Below are 15,148 nucleotides of genomic sequence, written 5' to 3' on the forward strand. Positions count from 1 at the left end.
GTTCCCATTTCGCACACTGCTGAATCTGAGAATGTCCTTACCCTGAATGAGACAAGAAAAGCAGATGGCTCAGATGTTGCATTTTTGATCAACATCAATTACAAACCAGCATCTTTACTGCAATGAAAAGGCTTTCGGTGTAGTTCTGTGTGTCAGCCTGTCCCTCAGCCAATCACTGGTTTGCATGAGGAAGACACAGATGGACTGAGCGGAGCATCTAAGGTTTTGGAAGATGGAGCCATCTTTGGTAACAAGAGAAAAGCCATTTCTGTCTGTATTCCCATGAGAGAAGAAATACATTGAATTTTCATGACCTGCATTTTATTTATAACATGGGAATTTACAATTTGGCCTTTCTACTACATATGCTGAATTTGATAATAACAGCATCAGCTTTTAATTCATGAGAAACCTTTTTGGCCTTTGGTTGCAAAAAGTGGCACCAAAGCTGCTTCTTGTTATGTTTCACATCCACTACCGAATACATCTCTCACCAGGTTAGTAAAGGATCAGGTCTGAATGCTTCTTCCACCAAGTATTCCTAGAGCTGTCTATGTGTGCCACTAGAGTACCACCTGATATAATCAGACTAACAAGCGCTCCTCTGCACCACAGTCCACCGTCTTCACATGGATGACCTGGGCAGCTGCATGATTAAGTTACAGAGTGTGCATTCGGATGAGCAAAGCACCAGGGTGCATTCAAACCTCACTTTGCGACCTATTCTTAATTGTTAATTAAGTGCATATATGATCACGTGGCTTCTAGCTGCACGTGTGCTCGTGCACACAAGGTACACTCGTGCACAGTGTTGTTTGAATGCTGGAGGCATTCATTTCAACACAAAAGAGCAGAGCAGGAGCGCTTTGCCATTTACACACGCCACTCGCTACACGAACACTCTGCACTGTCTGCTGGGGGCTGGCTGGCCCGGACCAACCTTAGCCCCTGCACTCTCCAACACCAGATGTAGGTCGCCGAGTGCTCCGGGGGCTGGGGGATCCTGCGTGTTTGTGTGTGTTTCCGGGGAGGCTGTAGTGTATTGTGCGCACAAGCGCATGTGTGCATGCTCTTCCAAGAGGAGGGGGGGCAGAGTGATGATTGTAGTGGATGAGTTCATCATCAAGGACATGGCCCCCAGCGCACTGTCTCCATTGCTGTCACATTGCATCGTCACAAACAGGCCACATGAAGCCTGACAGCCCGGCAGACCACACCGAGGGCATACTCTTGTCGGTCCCTCACTGTGGCTCTCTCTATTGTTTTCCTTTTCTTACAATCTCCAAGTCTCATCATGCATTACCAGCGTAATAATTGCAATTAAAACATGATGGGATTGATTAGAGGGGGATTCAAAAGGTCTCCACCTGGTAGTCAAAGAAATAACAGTAAGCAGCACATTTATTTTCTTAATGTGGCAAAAACTGCTTAACCAGATGCTTTATGCTGCATTAAGAGATGAGTGCAATGAATGTGTTGGCTAAGGGATAGTACAGTCAACACTCTGTCTCACACAAAGGACCGGATTAACATGCTGACCTTTGGATTAATCTTTCTAGCTGTGTGAACTTTATGTTGAGTCTAGTTTCTGAGGATTTCAAAGGGGATGTCAGTTCATCTCAATCTGACAGGCAGTCCTTCTGATGTGATGTGTTAATATCAGCACCAAATTCTATACTACGTAAGCTAAACACATTCAAAGCAGGATTCGAGCACGAAGACCCACTTTTTTGACAATCCATGAAAAGCAAAAACTATCATTAGTGTTAGAGAAGGAAATGTCAGGGGAAAACACCAAATTCTGTATCATATATCCTCTATAAAATGCAGGCACTATCCATCCAGACTGATGACAGAGTGAACAACACTGTATGGGTCCTTATAGAGTCTTTGCCAGCAATGCCATCCAGAGAGTCGTGCTATTAGCAGGGACAAACCATAAGAAATATGACTTTAGCTTACTCTTGTAATAACTTGAGACACTGGGAAATGTTTGTTCACTGTGACCATAGTAAACTTCAGTAGTACCAGTTTACAAAGTACATCAATTAATGAGCTATATGTGTTGTATGCTCCTTTCATTTTCAAAGCTGTACAGTGGGCCAAACTGGAGTCTCTGGAGAGCTAAATTTTGGCAACTGGGCCTTATGTTTGACACCCATGCTTTAACACTTTCAAGATTATTGAAACTGTGAAAACTCTGTTTCGACCTTCCGAAATGGTCAAGGGAGCCGGCTGCTGCCTGAATTTAGTTCTGTCTGAAGTTTCATACTCCCCACTGTTTGCCAAGTGCTTGCTGAGTGTGGGTGGGTTTCTCTTTATAATATTGCATATAATTCAATATAATGTTTTTGTCATATATACTGTGTTTCCATGTATGATTGCACGTATCCCAATTTTCTAGAATTTTCTGGTAGAATATAAAGAAATGAGGGTGGCTTAAACCTTTTCCACAGTAGTTTACCTTCACTGACTGGAACATAAAATACTGTATAAAGCTGATGTATGATGTATGTATGATGCTATAGGCCCTTCTTTTGTGGGACCTCCCACAGTGCACCTATCATCTTGGCTTTGCTCTCTTCTCGTTCAATGTAAATTAATTTTATTGACGACTATTGCAGGTCATTCACTTTGGATAGTTTTTGCATTGTCCCCTCTCTTTCCAGAGCCTGTGCGTCTGGTTCTGGAGCTGTGTGTTCCTGATCTTTTGTTTACTGGCACCACCAATCTGCTCAGTGTTTATTGTTTTTCAGCGCTCATCCTTTCTCTCTCCGCTCACCCCAAATGGTCAAGACAGCCCAGCCTGAATTTAGTTATGACTGAAGTTTCTTACTGCCCACTGTTTCCCAAGTGCTTGCTGGGTGGTGATGTGTTGGGTTTCTCTTTATAATACTGCATATAAATCTGCTGACCTTAATTTGTGAACTCTCCTCAGATTATACTTTTATGATTTGCCAAAGCACTGATAACAAAGAAAGTGAAATGACCGTGAAAGATGGGAATATCTACACTCCTTCCCTGTGCCACGTAAACACAAGTCTAGAATTTTTAGATATTTCTCTGTAAATAAACCCCTACTTTACTTACTGATCTACTCTGCACAAGACATCGCTGTGCTGTGAAGACACAGCAGTCTCGGGTGACAACTCTCTAATCTAAACTGATTACAGTGGTGATGGCAGCGTTCTCCACAGTGTGCCAGTTTCAGCACATCCCCCACGCACTTACGGCCTAACCTCCTCCCTCCCTCCCTCGCTTATCATCACAGCTGATTGCACTGCTGAAGTCCAAATGAACTGTTAACCCTGTCTTTACCAGGTCCATAAATAGAAAGCACAGAACTGAATCCAGGCAGTGATGAAACAGTGCGGCGATTTGCTTGCTGCTTCCATCTCAATATTGGTTTAGCAAATTCACAGTGGTCCCAAAATCAAAATTCCTGGAATATACTGATTGGGTTATTCTGAAATGTGTTTGAATACAATAAAGATATAAGCCTGGACCACTTATTGAGGAATTTTGCAGTAAGGTTTCGCTTATTTAGTGTTAAAATGTGAGCTAATCTTTAACAAAGGTCATGAACCCAGCATGAAGCATGAACCCAGCATGAAGCATGAACCCATTACTTTCTGATTATCCTACACTGGGTTGCTCATTTGTTTCAGAACTGATAAAAAGATTTGATTGTCCGTTGGACTATTGAAGGCTGGAAGATGGTATTATGGACTGATGAATCAAAATGTGAAATCTTTGGGTCATCATGCAGGATCTTTGTATGCTGTCGGGTAGGAGAAAGGATGTGTGTTGCATCAACTGTCAAACATGGAGAATGACGTGTGATGGCCTGGGGCTGTTTTGCTGGATCCAGGGTCAGTCACTTGTACAAAGTGAGAGGCACCCTGAACCAAAACTGCTACCATATCATTTTGCAGCACCATGCAATGCCCTGTGGTATGCACCTAGTTGGTTATGGGTTCATCCCACAGCAAGATAATGACCCAAAACAGAAGTCCAAGCTACAACACAACTACCTCAGGAAAAAAGAACAAGATGGTCCTCACTAAGATAGCTGAACGGGTGTGTGCGTGTATACACACATTATGAAAAACTAGTATTTATATGGTATGTAACACAAGGTCAGTGATTCTTTGGTGTTACAACCTGAATCAGCTTAGTGCGACTAAATGAAAGAAAGAAAATAACAAAATAGCATACAGTAGAAAAATGAAATAGGCCAATATCTGATCTTATCAATTTTTGAACTTTTAGACACATCCCTATAAATTATCTCCAATAAATTATTAGCAGCTATGTTTCTGCTGGGAACAAGACTCTTTATTAAAAAAAAAATAAAAATATCAAACTACATAACTCAACCCCCCCCCTCCAGAAATCTCGTTTGTTTTTTTAATTTAGTTTATTGACAGCAGATTAGCTCTTAAGTCTACATGTCCTTGCATAACATTCTGACACAGAAAACTGAAGCTGTGTTGCTTACACGTTTTCGCTGCGAATTCTGGTTTAGTGTTTGTTACAACACTGTACCACACAATTTTATACCAAAGCATATAAAACAGTAGCAGAAAATAAACAAAACAATGCTCCTGTGAAATTTCAGAGCAATAATGTGCTAATGAAATTATACGGCAGCCCACAAACCCGAGAGAAACAGTCATTTTCAGTGTCAGCTCCACTGCAGAATACTGCAAATCTATCTCCTGTTAAGACATCCAAATATGACAACAGGGCTGAGCAGTGTGAAATAACATGGGAAAACATTACTGTGGTTAGGTATGATGGGGGTGGGGTGGGGGGGGGGAGGAAAAAAAAAAAAAAGACGCTAAGTGGACGTCCAACAGAAAAGCAGCAGATTCACACAGTCCCATTTACCTGCCAGGAATTTTAATTTTGAGAGTAAAAATCAGTGCATCTAAAAGACTTTTTAGTTTATACATTGCTCATCCTGGCTTATATATGCATCTTGAATCACTGAAAGAAATATTAGTTGCACACTCCTGCATATAGTACTACAATGTGAGCTAAAAGACTACAAATACTTTAAACACTTGTAACACCTGAGAGATTACAAAAGAGATCAGTAGCGATCATGATGTGGTCTCTGATGGGAGACGTATCCCTGGTTGGAGCTTGGCCGCCCTGAATAAGACCCACTTCCATGACCCCAGTGCCGGTCTCTGTCTCGGTCTCGCTCTCTGTCTCGGTTTCTGTCGTGCCAATGTTGCTGTCCACGATCATCTCGTCTCCAACCGCGGTCTCCTCCCCATCCACGGTCTCCTCCCCATCCACGTCCTCTGTGACCACGGTCATGGTACCTTGATGATGACATAAAATTAACAAACAACAGGCAGTGATTGATAGACATTAGCTTAAGTTGTCCTCATAAACTACTACGGTATTGTGAGTCGTGCTTACTGGGTTTCTCTAATCTCTCATCACAATTTAAAAATAGATTTCTCATTTACAAGAAGGTAAAAATACCAGGAAACTCCTCCAGAAACTTCAGTGTTAATGCTAAGATTTCAGTTTTATGAAGGCAGTTCACTTCTTACTGGGGTACATCGCCATGGCAACTTATTCTACCAACCTAACCTGCAGGCTATGGTCCAGATTAGATATTAACAGGTCCAAAATTACCACCTATGGATTAATCGGTTCTCTGGAAAATAGCGTCAACATTCCTGGAAGATCCCTCTGACCTCTGTGGGCAGACTGTATTGGGGCCAAGTTTTCTTAAGAGCATAACAAACACAGATTTTGAGATCTAGCCTTATTCCTTGATTTTTGTGTGTGTGCCATTTTCTACAAATATTGGAGAATTTCAGTACACAATTATTAATGGGGTCACACAACACATTTATGAACCTTACATCAAATTTGCTCACAGACAAAGCTTGCATTGCATCTGAATTACAAACGAAACTAAAACCATCTTACAGACACTACATTAATTTCATTGCATAACAATTGTAATCCATCAGATGTATTCGTTACAGCAGACTTATAACTTACAGAGTCCTCATTTTCATCAGCATTCTTTCGTGGCTCCTGGAGGAGTTTAAACAGATATGCCCAGACCTCCCTTTTTTTAGTCACCTCCTCTAGCCCTTGTGCTGCGACACCGAGGTGTTCCCAAGCCAGCTGAGAGACAAAGTCTTGAAATGACTAAAGAAATTACTTGTGCTGGGTTGGCCCTGGAAACTCCTCTGTAGGACATGCTCTAAACACCTCACCTAGGAGGGAAACTAGTCAGATGGTTGAATCACCACAACTGGCTCCTTTTGATGTGTGAAAGTAGCGGCTTTATTCTGTGCACCACCTGAATGATCGAGCTTTCATCCTCTCTTTCAGGATGGAAGAAGTTCTTTTTCACCACTCCACAAATCACCACCTTATAACAGGGGAGGAGTTTGTGTGCTGTCTCAAGTAATTTGCTCCAAGTGGCAAGTTGCAAACTGGTCCTGGGTGAAGGGCAGAATAAATGTGTCTGTGTTGGTTCACAGTCACACAGATCATTGGAGTCCTGTGTGGTTGGTTGGTTGGTTGGTGGGGGGGCTTTTTGACTGGGTAGATGCTGCCAGTGCCATGCCTTTCAAAATATATCAGCGGTAGCTCGAACGTACTTCATAGTACACTGTCCAGATCAATGGTATAGTGGAATACTGATCTTTAAGGACAGTTTCACCCCTCTGACTATCTTGCTGTCATTTTTCAGTGGAAAACTGCCTTACTTAATGAGAAGTCTTTTGCATTCTTCTTTACTGGTTCAGAGCATCTAAACAGAATCTCTCATTCCTTACCGATATCCCAGCTACACGATGGTTAGGGGAATTCTCCTTAATATTTTCTAACGCTTATCACCTACATTACAGCGGTGTTTCTATCATTATCACTTCTCTCAATCGTTAGCAGTTTCGCAATGACAAAGTGAAATCAACAAGCAGCCCTACCGGTTATCTCTGCCCCTCTGGTTTCCTCCCCCACGACTCCTCCAGTCCTCCACGATGGGAGGGCGGTCTGCAGGACGGTTTAAGTACTCCTGGTACTCCTGATCCTCCGAGGAGAACCTGTGTGCGAACATCTCCTCGTAGTTCTGCTGGGTTTCCGCAGTTTCGGTCATTCTGTGAGCACACAAATTATTGAAATACTTAATATCACAGAAAAGCTGCTATCGCGGCGTCGTGTTTGTATTCCCTCTTGGTCTTGCTAAACCGCGTGTTCCCAATAAGATAACTATTCTGGACAGTAATAGTAGTTATCCAACATATAAACAACGGAAAATAAAACTAGATTAAAAACAGTTACATCTCTGGCTTTGAAAAAATACCTGAATGTGCCAAGTACGTCGTTAGCTTTAGCGACACTTTCCACTTCTGAAATTTCAGTGTCGTACGTCGCTGAAATCCTTCCCCCCCGGAACAAACCTCTACAAATTTTAACGGTTCTGGGAGCGCGCGCACCTGCCAGAGATTAATTAACGTTACCTGGCAGTTAGGGGATAGAAGAAAAAAGTCCAACAATCATTATGAAAAGATTCAAGACCTATTAATTGACACAATTACATGCTAATAAGTGGCGTAGCGAAGTTTGCTTTAACAGTTATTCCACTTAATTTGGGAGAAAGGGCAAACTGGTGGAAGCCAGCACAGTGAATGGAAACATGTAAGTGCATCAGATTTTTATTTTTTATTTAAAAAGCCGTCGGGTTTAACTGAAAATTATTTTATTTTTTTTTTGTTTATGACTAAAAAACTCCAGTCTGGCCTGAAAGTCCATCTAAAACCGCAGACGCCACCACAGATATGACAGGTTTAGGAAACAGTGGGTGGCTGAAAGGAGAAAGCAGGTGGAAGCCACCCCGTGTCGCTGCTGCTGCCGTTGATATGAAACAGCCCGTTGTGGAGGAAGAAGCTCAGCGTAGAGCAGCGAAATGCAAACATTAACTTAACTCACCAGCGCCGATTGTTTGAAGGCGGCGAGGGAGAAGCCACGCCAAGGTGGGATTCACACCCGCCCATGTGAACAGGAAAAACAAAGGAGGAGAGGAGGAAAAAACTTCCTGAATTGAACGGGCTTCTGTGAGACTGAGCTTGACAGCCCGGTGAGTCGAGTTTGCGAAGAACTGCTCTCTCTCTCCCCCATATCTCAGCTGTCTCTCAGCGGCAAGAGGACTTGTTCGGAGCTGGCACACGGGGTTATGAACTCTTTGGACCGCTAATCATCTACGGACTGCGCTTTTGAAATATTATTTTTCCCCTCAACCCAGCCAATACATAACCTTCAGATTAAAGAAAAAAATAAGGAGTTGTTCCTCAAGTCCGCGGCAATGGGGTGAGTAATCCAGAAAGCGCTGCCCTTCAGAGCGCCTCTCATGACACCTGCGCTGACTAAAAATGTGTTTGTGCGGCGAAAAGACGGCAAATATGCCCCCAGAGCTGCCCGTTTCACCTGTCAGCCCTCAAATACATTTAATTCTAAATATCGCTGATTTCAAGCGCCAGGTTGTGAGAAGATCACCTCTGTTTTATTGCCAGATTGTGTTGCAATGTGGGGAAATTAATGAGGTGACTCTTGTTGGACTGTCAGTGAGACTATTCAGATGTGTGTATATGTGTGTGTGCGGTGGGGGGTTGGGGGTTGATGCCATATTTATAATTATGGATTTATGTTTTATTTATGAGCAGAATTTCAAAAGCATCATTCTTGAGTGCTCCACTTCTTCCTTTTCTTCAGGATAGGAATATGGTTTGGAGAGGGTTATGATATGGAGGTGTCAGAGTCAACACTGCCCACTAATGAGGAGAGATGGTGGTACTTGTGGAAGTGTGTATTTGTATGTATGTGTGTTGTCCACAGTACTGGAGGTAGTGGCGTGTACTCCCACAGTAGTTTTACATGGTACCGTACAGTATTTTGCCTCTATACTGTGGTATGAATGTTGATTCTGTGGCTCACTGCCACAGTTATGCAATCACCATCTCTCCCTCTTTCTTCACATCTACATATATTCCTGTCTATGCTTTCCAAGCAGCTGGATTGTATTTAATTTCACACAAAAAGGGAAAACTTTTCAGACTTAAACCTCACTCTAGATCACTTATTTATTCATTTATTTATTTTAGGAATTCTTCCACTTGTAACACACAACTTGGATTTATGGAAACTATGATGTGAGGCGTGAATCACTAGCTGCATAAATGCTCAATTATGTAATGAGTACCACCCCATACCAAAGTGATTGCTTTTCCTTAGTATTTTAATGCGTAAGAAACCAGTTCAACAGTCCTGACTTCCTTTCGCCAGTTTGGTGTACTCACCCAGCCGGTTTCAAAGGACTCAGCTGTGTTGTGTCATGAAACTGACCCATGCAGTGGATCTGTGACAAGCATGGCAGCCAGGCCAAAGCAGGAGTTCCCACCTACTCACAGGCACAAAAGTTCCCTTTTTCTTTTCTACGTTCACTAATGTCCTAAGCAGTGGTGTGACTTGTCACCTAAATACCTTTTTAAGAAGGAGGACACAAATGGCTTCTATGAAATTTCATCCCACAGGACTTCCTTGAAACTACATTGGCTGCCTTTGTCATTCCAATTAGTTTTGGGGTAATCAAATGTTGCTTGTATTTAAAAAAAAAAAAAAACAAAAATAAATAAAAATCTTAAAATTCCTTTTCGCAATACCTGAGCAGCAGTGAACAATCAAAACTATGGAAGGCTGATAAATCCAATCTCCTACACTTCTGATTCAGTATTGTTGCTTTGATGCATTTGAATCAGCAGCTATTACAGCAGTGATTGAATCAGAATGTTGTGACTGTGTCTGACCAGGAGTCCAAATCACAACTAATGAAATTTACTCTCATAGAAGGCAAACAAAATATTTAATAATAATAGTAATAGCGAATCAAATGTGAGAACTGAAACTGGAAACTTTCTCCTTAAGAAATAACTTAATGAATGTTGCTCATTACACTGCAACTGAATGATGGAGCTTACTGATGAATCTGCAGTTTTCTTGTGTGTTTGTGTAAAACAAGACCCAAAAAACAATGCCTATCACATCTTAAACCTTGAAGTAACTGGACTAAATTAAAGAAAGGGAAGGGGAATTCTTTTGTTCGCCTTCCAATAATTAGCAGATGTGTTGCTAATTCTGCAGTGTGTATATATTACTACATGAGCACACCTGCTAATGATGCAATGTGTTTTGCACGAAGCAGCAAATCAACAGATAAGAATGAGTCTGTGTTTGGTGGAGGGAGCTGTAGATCATTTGTCGTGTGTGTGTGTGTGTGTGTGTGTGTGTGTGTGTGTGTGTGTGTGTGTGTGTGTGTGTGTGTGTGTGTGTGTGTGTGTGTGTGCGCCTTTGTCCCTGAAGCTCCTGTCTCCTAAATGAAGTTATAGATTAACTATAAGTCAGACAACACACACATTAACACCCTCGATTTCTATCTTTACGTGTCCCTTTATTACCATATTTCTTTGAGCAAATGATCTATCAGTACCCTCTTGACCCTGAGACACTTTTTGTTGTTCATGCCATTTCCACACGATTTATTGAGTATATACTGTTACATATTGGTCCAAATTGTAGCATTGTATGTGTGCATGTGTATGTGTACGTCATGTGCGGCATGTCTTAAAAAAGAATAAATCAAGCCTATGTAATTAAAGACTGGTGAATTGGAGAGGGGGAGGAAATTCAGACGGTAGCACTGGGAAAGAAAGCGATGAGAATTCTGTTTCTAAGTACAGTTTTGCAGCTTAAGGGCTGCATCTCTGGAATTATTCCAACATAAAGCTTAGATTGCCTGAAAGCCCCTACTGAATAGGCAGCCACACAGACAGCAATGCAATCAGCATATTGCTATTTAAAGTAAGCCATGCTGGGAGCAGGCCTAACACAGGGATAGATGATAATCTCCTGGCTGGCCAGAGAATGGCATATAAAGGTTTAACACTCATTGATTAGGCTCTGTGACATGTGACGTGGCAGTGGGTCCTTTGGCTGCCCTGACAGGAGCGTGGACTGTAAGCTTAATCTGAGGCTATGTTCTCCATCTGTGTCCGAAGGCTGGAGGGGATGGCTGTAGAGGTGCAGTTGGGGAATAGGAGCAGGTCTTACTGTTAAAGAATCATGTGTAAATGAAAGGGGACAGGCTGATGGCGGATTGGACGTCTCATCACCAGATGGTTGAAGCCTAGGAGGCCATCTGCTGCCATGCTGTGCTTCTGTGGAGACTTCCTCACTTCCTTTTCCTTGGAGCGCTCACATTACGTTGGGCTCTGTGTCCTGCCGCCTCAGTGTGGTGGAGGGAGACCTGCTGTGGTGGCTTGTTTGATTCTGGCCTGCTGCCTGTGTTGCATGGGACACTCAGTGATGCCAGACCTGGCATTGATTATGAAGGTCATTGGTAAAATGAATAAAACAAAGTTTACCACAGTCATGCCTAAGACAGAATGTTTTCTACAAAATTAAAATATCCTGCATTAAAGCAATATGTAAAGATTATTTTACTATTTTTCCAGCTGTTTTTCCAATTTTCCAAAATGAGAAACAGCCCGATTACTAAAGTTATAATGTTTCGGCCCTCAGAGCCTGATCATGATCTGTGGAAGGAGTGGGCCAAAATATTAACAAGTGTTTTATCTTGAGATCATCAATCGTCGATAGCATGGAGCCAATTATAGATACTTCTATTGAATATGTAGGTGGACTAAACTGATTTCCCTGACAAAGGTGGACTGTGTATTAAAGCAAGAGAGCTACCGTAATTAACTGATTTTAATGCTAGTAAACAAACCAAGTAGCATAACAGCAGCATTTACTCCTCTTCAGTTGCACAAATGTCTTGATGTATGTTTGGATAATTGCCTCGCGACGCATCAAACGTTGTATGCCTAATTGTGGATACCATATTGCAGTACTCAGTTACAATAGGCACGGGAGTTAAATAGTATGTCTCATGTATATCTAATTTTTACTATAGCTTTATAGATATTGGAAATTCTGGTAATACGGGAATTTTTTTTTTTTAGTAAAATAGAAATGCTTGTAATTAGTCAGTTTATGAGCAGTAGTGTTGAATTTGGGCTTATTTTGCTCTTCCCTCCTAACGGTTGTTTCTTCCTGCACTGGATAGTGTAGTGCAGAAGAGATGCCATAAAATAACCTTTAACAGTGACTTAATGTGAGTGGTTTTAAGCTGAGACATCGTGCTCCTGTTTTGTAAATGTCAGGAGAAAGAAAATGAAAGCATAATATAGAGCTGTACTTCTCTGCTAACTATTAAATCCATTATTTGCCTCACTCAGCGGGGACCTTGAAGTCTGTTATTGCATACAGTATATATATACAGTGGCCTCCTTTGACCTGTTGACATCATTAGTTGAGCAGAGTGTTTGTTGCAGGGAAAGCCCAGGTGGTTTAGTAGTAATGAACCCAGAGAGAATTTCCTCCGCTGCTTACTTTGCTCATTCACACAGACAACACGCCGTTCTCGCTAATAAGGCGGCGCCGTTCTCCATCAGGACTCTCAGATAAAATATAACACCATGCCTCAGCGGTGCTCACCTAACATGCAAAAAAAGGATAATGAGAATCCAAGTTGATGATTTCTAGTGTTTTATGCTTAGCAAATTAATACTCTCATTTCTAATTTTCCATATTCATGTTGCCACATTTGAACAGTACACCTTGTGACACAGTTTTTTTTTCATATGGGAAAAGATGTCCTTTTGTTACTGTGCTGCACTCTAAAGCCTCTTGTAATGTGGAGTGCTACTGACAGGACCAGCAGAGAAAGTGAGGAAGGATAACTGCTCCCAGTGAGTGTTTCTGCAACTTTACCGTGGATATTTGACAAGTGAATAATGCCCCATTTGTCACTAAAGTTCTTCGAGCAGGCAGCGAAATCTGCATATATATATTTTTTTCAGACCACATAGGGACAAGGACAGCACTTTATACTTACTCTGTGAGTGATATAATGAGCTTAAGTAACTGGGGTAGCCTGCTGATTGTCCTGCTTTAGTGCCAGTTTCATCAAGAAAACTTTCACTGTGGTGAAATTGTCTCTAAAGGAATAAAAAAAAATAAAAAAATAATGGAGTAAAAGACCAAAAAAATAGTTTGACTTCCTAATGTTGGATGTTTCTTTTTATTAGTGAGATGGTTGCACAGTTTGTGTTCACATCAGGCAGCTGACAGTAATGTGGTCCAGTCTCTAGAGGATTCAAAGGGAATGAAATATGAAGTCTCACTGGCAAAGAGACTAAAGAGGTTATCTTATATTATAGGTTACTATTCTCAAACATATTGTTATGCCTCTGGAATTGCACCCATGTAAAAGTGACTACTTTATTCATCTCTTGCACATTTAATGCCTGAGACATGGTGCAAACCCAGACAGCGTGTGGCGATGCCATCTCTCTAACCTATTTAGTGAGCGATCTGACACCTTTGTAACGGTACTGCATGCTAGAAAAAATGACACCGAACTTTCTAAAGAATCGGGCCTTACTGTCACAAGTGATCAACTTTTCTTTTTTTAAGATGTGAAAAATTACCCAAATATGTTTTTACATAACCACCCTTGGCTCCACATTTAATTTTCAAACATTACCACCTTGTGAGGTTAAACTGTCCCACAGGTTTACTGCAGTGATACGAGCTTCCTTGTGTTTAGTGAGACGCATTAACTTTCTGTAGGGATGTAAAGAATGCAGTTCGCATAGCTGAAGCTGCTGACGCAGCAGATTTCTGTTAAACCAGCTTCAAAGCCTGTTTGAGTGACGTTAAATGCTTTAGCGTTTAACCTCAGATTTCTAAATCCTCTATCAGACCGAGAGCTCGATGAGCAAAGTTTGTCTGTGGGTGGGGTAAGCCCGGAGTGGATTCCTATACTCAGGAATCTGGACAAAGCTGTTTGTCTTTGTTACTGAAAGAAAAACATGCCTGATCTGCACAGATGTAGCAGCACACAAGTGCAACGTGACTGCAAGCGCTTGCATGAAAATCACCATCCCAGGCTCCTGTTCAAAGATAGAAGCTGTCTGCTGTTTATTCACACTTCCTCTCAGAACACCATGCCATCCTGTATCATCTTAAAATGTCTTTTTTAAGCTGCATGATAATCCTTCTTAGCTGTGTATGGTGTTAGACTAATCGCTACCTACCTAAGTTATAAGTTTTTGTGAGTTATTACTCTCAAGGCAAGATTGTTTTTAACCCTTTCATGCATGAATTATGACAATCTCAACCAGGGTTTTTATTCATCTTTAGGCATGAAAAAATAGTTTTTTGAGCTTCATTTTTTTTAAACATGTACTTTTCAAAGAGTGTTTTTTTTTTTTTAACTTGTCCACTTACGTGGACAACATCACCTTTTGGAGTGGGTGGCAGGGTATGGAGTGACACATCAGTGTCCAATGTAGTGGTTTATGTGCAAGTATACCATCAACACTGACTCTGTGAAAGGCTGATACAAGAAAACAGCCTTTGAATAGCTGTCTACTGTAGTGACCACTATGTGTGAAAGGGTTAAAAATGCATGTATTTATAGGTGGGGTACTCTGAGTAGACGGATCTGTCTGTCAGCTCACTTTAAATCTTTTTGCTGGTACACAACAAACACGATTGCTGCGTTATCAGTGTGTACAGTCCTGAGGTGCGTGTGTAGGTGTATGTAAGCATAGACAGTGCAGTCTAACTCAGACTTGCACCCCCACATAGAAACACACACACACACACACACACACCTGTAAATTATTCAAAGCACCAGATGGGGACAGAGAACGCCTGACAGGCAGCGGGACAAAGTATCCAGTGGTCGTAGAGTCCCAAATGTTGTCGTCTTTTTTTCTTTTCTTTTTTTCCTCATTTATTTTTTTATATCTAGTAAAATCAATCAACCTAATGCTTTTTATCTGAGAAAAGCAGATCAGACAAATCCATTAAACAGTTGTGTGAGTGCATCCATGTGTTCAGCAGCGGCCTTTCACTCCTCCTTCCCTTGCCAGTCTGAGCTGGCTCGAGACACTGGCACTGCAAAGGTCAGCGCGTGTGGCTATGTAAAGCGACAACAGTGATCTGTATAATGGGTTTTGTTGTTCCCAAAGCAGATGAA

At 41.6% G+C, this 15,148-nt stretch overlaps 2 protein-coding genes across 5 annotated transcripts in view; one reads left to right on the forward strand and one right to left on the reverse strand.

The window, feature by feature from the left end:
- Positions 1-4,405: 4,405 nt before the first annotated feature.
- On the reverse strand, positions 4,406-8,091 carry LOC120721234 (RNA guanine-N7 methyltransferase activating subunit-like). 2 transcript variants are annotated; one of them, XM_040011429.1, is made up of 3 exons: positions 7,975-8,091; positions 6,972-7,142; positions 4,406-5,336 (listed from the first exon to the last, which is right to left on the reverse strand). In XM_040011429.1, exons 2-3 carry the CDS (start codon positions 7,139-7,141, stop codon positions 5,099-5,101), a joined length of 408 nt encoding a protein of 135 aa, XP_039867363.1. In that variant the 5' UTR covers position 7,142; positions 7,975-8,091; the 3' UTR covers positions 4,406-5,098. The 2 variants fall into 2 exon arrangements, with proteins under 2 accessions (XP_039867363.1, XP_039867362.1); XM_040011428.1 differs by lacking the exon at positions 7,975-8,091 and adding an exon at positions 7,349-7,473.
- Positions 7,568-15,148, forward strand: part of homer2 (homer scaffold protein 2) — a 31,972-nt gene continuing 24,391 nt past the window's right edge. The window contains exons 1-2 of one of the 3 annotated variants that reach the window (XM_040011426.1): positions 8,606-8,626; positions 12,783-12,788. In XM_040011426.1, the coding sequence (XP_039867360.1) occupies positions 8,621-8,626; positions 12,783-12,788 (12 nt within the window). In that variant the 5' untranslated portion in view covers positions 8,606-8,620. Of the gene's footprint in view, positions 7,684-8,244; positions 8,353-8,605; positions 8,627-12,782; positions 12,789-15,148 lie in introns of those variants that run through there. The other 2 variants (XM_040011427.1, XM_040011425.1) reach the window with 2 other exon arrangements.

The sequence above is a fragment of the Simochromis diagramma genome, unplaced genomic scaffold, assembly GCF_900408965.1.
Source record: "Simochromis diagramma unplaced genomic scaffold, fSimDia1.1 OVJJ01000603.1, whole genome shotgun sequence".
In the NCBI taxonomy this organism is placed as follows: Eukaryota; Metazoa; Chordata; class Actinopteri; order Cichliformes; family Cichlidae; genus Simochromis; species Simochromis diagramma.